We start from the raw sequence: 6077 nt of genomic DNA, 5'->3' as shown, positions 1-6077 counted from the left end.
TTAAAGATTTTTTCCCCCCCTTGGAGTTTCTGTTTTCTTTTCTTAAAAGCAATATGGTCTCATAAATAGACTCACAAGACATGCAGCACTAAGTAGGTAGCAATAATTTTAAGTGGTGTATTAATCCCACTTATGATAGCACAGCAACGATGGTACCAGAGACATGTGGCTAGAAAGACAGTACTCCAGAATAGCAAGTAAACAACAGTGATAAAGTGCCGGCCTCACACTGTTTCTTCCTGATTTTCTACAAACACTCAAACTTAGTCAATGGCCTTGTGACGATGACAGCCTCGCTTCTTTGGTTTACAAGCCAGATATTTATGCTACTTCCTGTTCATAAGAGGAATCTCTGGGGAAAAAAAAGTAGCTAAACATACAGCAGTGTCCAGACATGCCTAAGATAGCTCCAAGCAGTTCTCCTTTATGAGTGCAGAAGTATGCATTTCCATGGGTGTATGTACTATCAAAGGAAAAGGAGAAGTAGGGAAGTGCGTACAATTTGTGTATGCGTGCTCATGCATGCTCAGCCATTCACAACTCGGCTTCATTAACCACAGACTTCTTCATTTAACAGCATCACCATTCATGTTAGACAAAGAAAAATCTAAAGAGATGACTGGTAACCACGTCTGTGACTGCGGTAACTGCCACTCACACTGCAGTTTATTACGGCTGAGTAATAAACTTGTATCAACACAGTGCACACAAATGAGCGTTTACAGCTATTAAAAGCAGCCTGATTCAAGTTATGGCTCATAGAAAAACGTAGAAAATACATAATAATAGTGTAGGGAACTCAAAATGCCAGTGTGCACATTTCTCCGGATATGTCAAACATGAATTATATGTTGTAAAAGGAGAGGATTAACTGTGCAGCTATGAGGGAAGTGCTTGGGTTTGCAGCCTTGAGTTTTATGTATTACAAAGATTCACTCAGAGTAAGCTGCACTTCTCTGGGTTTACACATCTTGTTAGTGTCTATGTCCATATTAAAATGTGCTTCAAGCTCCCTTTTTTCCCCAGTGGTAGCATCCCTGATGTCTAGACAAACAAATCTGACAAGACTAAGCCCAGCGCTCGGAAAGCCTTGGTTGAGATTATTTATACCTGTTAACTTTTGGTCTGTCTTTTATATGTAAATCTTTTATGGAGAGTTCTAAGAAAAAATGGATTCTCAACATGCCAAGATGTAGCCTGACTCCTGGGCCAAACCACTCGTAGTAAACATTATAGCAGCTGGCATTACGTAGAGCACTCATGCTTCAAAAGCCACTCATGTCATTTATTATATCATCAGCAGTGCTGGCAAATAGGCCCTGGCTCTTTATAGTTATGTGCCACACCGAAGCCTGTACAACAACAAGAAACCAGGAGAAAACAGGAGTCTACATGGAATACCCCTGATCTGGATACCACTGGTTTGTGGAATTATTTAAAAAGAAAAATGGGGGGGGGGGGAGCAAAACAAAATACAACAGCAACAGCTTCCGTTTGTAAATGCAAAAGCAGCATGTGTGTGTGTTTACAAGGACACCAGAAATTGTCATTTTCTATGAAATACACAAGTGAGGTGCAGGCCACTCATAAATCTGAGTGCAAGATGTGCCTTTTCTCTAATGCTCTCTGCAGACCTGTTGCGGCTGTTCGGTGCGTGCAGTGTCGCAGGGCCAGATGTATTAACGCTATAATATATAATCTGGCTTTTGCAAAGGAGGTGCAAAGTGAAGGTGACTTCTTCTAAGGTCTTCTAGACTGAGTCCCCTTTAGTGACACAGTAGCATTAAAAGACAAAGTTTAAACACTCTGCAAGCTTCTTTACCCATTCAGCCCAATGCCAAATATGGATTTGAACTTCAGTGGGAAAAAGCAGAAGTATAGAGGTTATTTTAGCAAGTGAACAGAGACTGAGTATAGATATTTATTATATAAAGATCTGACCTGTGGTGGGCATTTAAACCTGAGCATTGGTCACACTGCTGATAGAGACACAATCAAACTTATGATGATATTTATTTAAAAAGTGAAAGTTACCTAGGCACAGTTCTTATTGAATAAATACATACATGATGAAAATCATTAGAAATACCTTTTAAAAATGATTTATAGACTGCTTAATGACCTGAGGGCAATACTGTCTGTCAGTGTTGATGGTTTGACAGACTGCAGTTAATGACACTTCACTCAGTATCACAGAATCCATCAAGATAAGCCCCCTGACTGCCACTGAACTGTGCCCCACCACAGTCATTTTAAAGTTGTTCAACAACTTGTGCAGCCTCATGCCGCTGACAGTGCCAATCAGTTGTGCAGCTACTTTTTTCCTACCACTGGTGTGTATCATAATTCATCTCCTAAAATATGTGATTCTTCTTTTTCATCTTTGAGCTCACACATGCACATCAGCCAAGCCGCAGCTGACGCCAGAGAGCTACTGTAGGCAAAGAAAACACAGTGTACTGTTACTTTCTCCTCGTGCAGACTGCTTACGCCTGCCCCCACTCCCACCCCTCCGTCTGCCCCCAAAAGGCAGTCTGTTTCTGATTATGTGTGATCATCCTCAAGCTTACCAGCTAGATTTCAGATTCATAGAGTCTCTTTTAAAAAAAAAAAAAGGAACTAATTCAAAAGAAACTGGAGAGATTCTTGTAGAGCACATCCTCATGCCAAGACCAATGCCCTATCTGTTTCATAGAAATTGATCTGGATTCTCAATAAACTTAATGGGTTCTTCCTTTGCCATGTGCCACCTCTTCATCAGGTTTCATGAAATTCTGCTTGGTTGTTTTCACACAATCTTGCTGACAGACATGCAAACAAACAAACATGGAGTCAAACATATGCAAACAAACACCACAGAAAACACACCTTCCCTGGTCCCTCAGTCTCAGTACAGAAATCTTGGAAGAGAGCTCATCCAAAGGCATTTTTAATTGTGCTAATGGCACGCAATGAGATTGCTAGTCTGCTTGTGCTATTTGTTTTTACAATGTTCTTACTGTAATTTTAAAATTTAGGTCTCATATATATATATATATATATAATTCTTCTCAGTATAGCATCAATAAAACAAAAACATGTAGATTTTTTGTGCATTACTCCCACAATTTCATATACTGTCATCAAACCACACTTGTTATTGTCCTACTTAGATTTCATTTGTCACAGAAAGTAATCTGTAATATTTATTTATCATAAAAAAGTGTTTCCTCTTTGTTGCTAAAAAAAAAAACTTCTACTGATTATATCATTGTTTTTACTGTACTTTTACATAAATACCTGCAGGAGGCGGTGAGGATTTTTTAAGTAATGATAAAAATAACAAAATTTCACCATAAATTTTGAGGAATTTAGAAAAGCAAATTTTGAGAAATTACACCTTAAGCAAAACCTTTAGCAAAACTAGCAAAAGTCCAAGCTTCACAACAGTAGTCCAAAATCAGCAGATAATGTTTTACATAAAGTCTATACTTCCTCATCCTTATAGCATCCCTCACTCTCTCCTCCTTCTCTCTCTCTTTCTCCTAAAAGCCTCTGTAAGTATTTGAATTCTAAATGTCATCACAAATTTCAAACTTAGTTCATCAGTGTCAGCTTATAGTGTCCAATATAATATCAGCTGCTTACAAGCTAAACACTCAAAGCTTAGTGGCATTTTCAGACTCGTCCATGTATATTTAGATAAAGGCCATCACACAGTATGTGGAACAGAAATTTACATTAAATAAGATTTTTTCCATATTTCTGTCCAGACAGCAATGCCTCTGTATGTTTTATCTTTATGTAAGTCTTGACCCCATCATATAACAATAATGTTATATAATAGGCTCTATCGGGGTACATTAAGCAGTAATAAGAGGACAATTAAGGACACAAGTTGATAGAATTGAACCTCAGTATTTTTCAGACTGCTTCAGTGCACAGAGGTGGGAAGCAGCGATGGAGGCGGTCAGTGGTTATTTTGGACAAAAAATGTGAAACCATGTTTCCCTCGAACAAAAGCAAAACCAATGTGGAAAATAATTTGATAGCGTCTTTTGTTTTAAATCACGGAACTCAAATGAATAATAATGAACTGCCGGTGTTAGTGGTAAAGGCCATTACAGTCATATCAGTAAATGTAGAATATGATCGTCTGTCGGTAGAAGACACCAACCCCCACCCCTATCCAGCCCCACTACCCAAACTCCACAAACTTGTCACAATGCCATGCAGGATTATCTACAGAGCAGCATGGGAGAAAGATTGTGTGTCCTCAGATAACAACAGAGAACTTGAAAACTACCAAAGGAAGGTTTGTTGATAAGAGGGGCTGCAGTGAAGTTTAAGCAAGAATACCGCAGCAGCAAAGAAGAAAAGAAAAATGTAAACTTCTGAAATTCCATAAAAACAATCTCAGCCTCCAGCAGCTGCAATAAATGGATATCATTCTGCGACTGATTTGTTGACTAATTTTATCATAAAAATGTGAAAAATGGATCGTTTGTTAACATAACGTTAACTTTGCGGTGTGCGCTTTCATTCTCTTTCAGCGACTCTGTTTCTCTCTGCTCTCTCACACACGTACGCCTGCACACACACACAAACATGCACACGTACACACAAACACACACACACCTCCCACCTCCTCCGTTGGGATCCCAGGATGAAAGACATCATCAGGCGGTCCAGGAGGTTGCAGAAGCCGGTCGCGTCAACCCTGAATGGGCGGCGCACAGACGGGAGGACGGAGGGTGTTTTCCAACTTTAAAAGCACCGGAGCCGGCCCCTCTGACAAACCGCTCTGCGTCATAGACCTGTGGAGATTCTTTAAAACCTTCATTGGGTCGAAGAGAACCAAACTCACCTAAACCAGGGTCCCTTTAGCACCCGTACCTGCGCCGCTCTCCTATCCACCATTCCCGTTTCCTTTGGTGCGCAGTCCATCGCGTTGTGGTTCAAAGTTATACACTCGATTATTAACGATTCTTTTTCCGAAATATGCTTCCATTTATTGGTTTATCAAGAGAATCAGTTGTGTTTTGAATACTGTTATCGGTGAAGGCGTAGCACATTACAACCTTACAACCGGTGAAAGTTGCGCATCGCTTGTTGAATGCAGGATACCTTTTGCCTGAGCGTCAGTTCCAAGTTCAGCTTTGGAGCAACAACCGGCAAGGAGCGGGGACTCCAGGTTCTTACTTCTCTCGCCGCCGATATGAAGTCTGCAGAAGAAGGTAAGGTACTCTCCATGATTGTGCATCACTAGCAGTATACCCCTGCAGTACATATGGATTACCTGCTTTAGCTGTTCTTTGATTTAAAGATGCGTGGATACCAGGTGCTGCAGCTAATGCAAACTAAAAGGGGACTACGCATCAGGGCAAAATCGGGGTTAACCCTGTAAGATTATATTACTGAGAGCTGTCACTGCAATATAACCTAAGATTTTAAGAAATAATAATAATAATAAATCATTTATTTATTTAGATATTACGACTTTAATATTTTTGAAGAAACGTCTTGGCGTTCTTGGTGGTGTCACGAGTTTTTGTTTTTTTGTTTTTTTTTTTTTCTGTTAAAAGTCTCACAAAATAAATGCAACAGCGTATTTCGCCTGTGCTTAACTCTGCACAAGAATCAGTTAAGCTCAATTTACATCCACACCATTAGGTGTCTCCAGCTGTCTTTGCAGGTGCTTCTCATCCTGTGCAATGAAAGATGATGGGGTTACACTGTTGCTGTGACCTGCAGTCTTTCTTAAAATGTTCATGCCAGCTCATGTGTTTTACTTTTTCTATTTAAAAAAAATTCAAAATCTTCTCTGTATGGGACCATTTTAAAGGTCAGGATCAGTTGAGGAGCATAACTCAGAAGCTGCTAAATATTCTTTGCTTTCTTTGCCATCAAAAGCAAAGTCTCGGTTTTAAGCAGATTTAGAGGGAAAAATCTGATCAGAAGTCACTGATAGCCTTGTCTTAATTCATAGCGGTGATGTCACTGGCTTTCAGTGGATTTCAGGAATTTAATTTTGTCTTTGAGGTTAGAGACGGACGGGTGCAGGCTGTATTATTATTCAGCTCAGTCCCTCAATACTA

General features: G+C 39.8%; 1 protein-coding gene across 1 annotated transcript in view; it reads left to right on the top strand.

Annotated features, from left to right (window-relative positions):
* Nucleotides 1-4814: 4814 nt before the first annotated feature.
* Nucleotides 4815-6077, top strand: part of LOC115794614 (nuclear factor of activated T-cells, cytoplasmic 1-like) — a 59679-nt gene continuing 58416 nt past the window's right edge. Inside the window, exon 1 of the mRNA XM_030750218.1 lies at nucleotides 4815-5216. Within this exon, the coding sequence (XP_030606078.1) occupies nucleotides 5096-5216 (121 nt within the window). The 5' untranslated portion in view covers nucleotides 4815-5095. The remainder of the gene's footprint in view (nucleotides 5217-6077) is intronic.

Source organism: Archocentrus centrarchus, chromosome 16 (genome assembly GCF_007364275.1).
Source record: "Archocentrus centrarchus isolate MPI-CPG fArcCen1 chromosome 16, fArcCen1, whole genome shotgun sequence".
Lineage (NCBI taxonomy): Eukaryota > Metazoa > Chordata > Actinopteri > Cichliformes > Cichlidae > Archocentrus > Archocentrus centrarchus.
The sequence above is the reverse complement of the archived record's forward strand: the minus strand, read 5'-3'. Positions and strand labels throughout refer to the sequence as shown.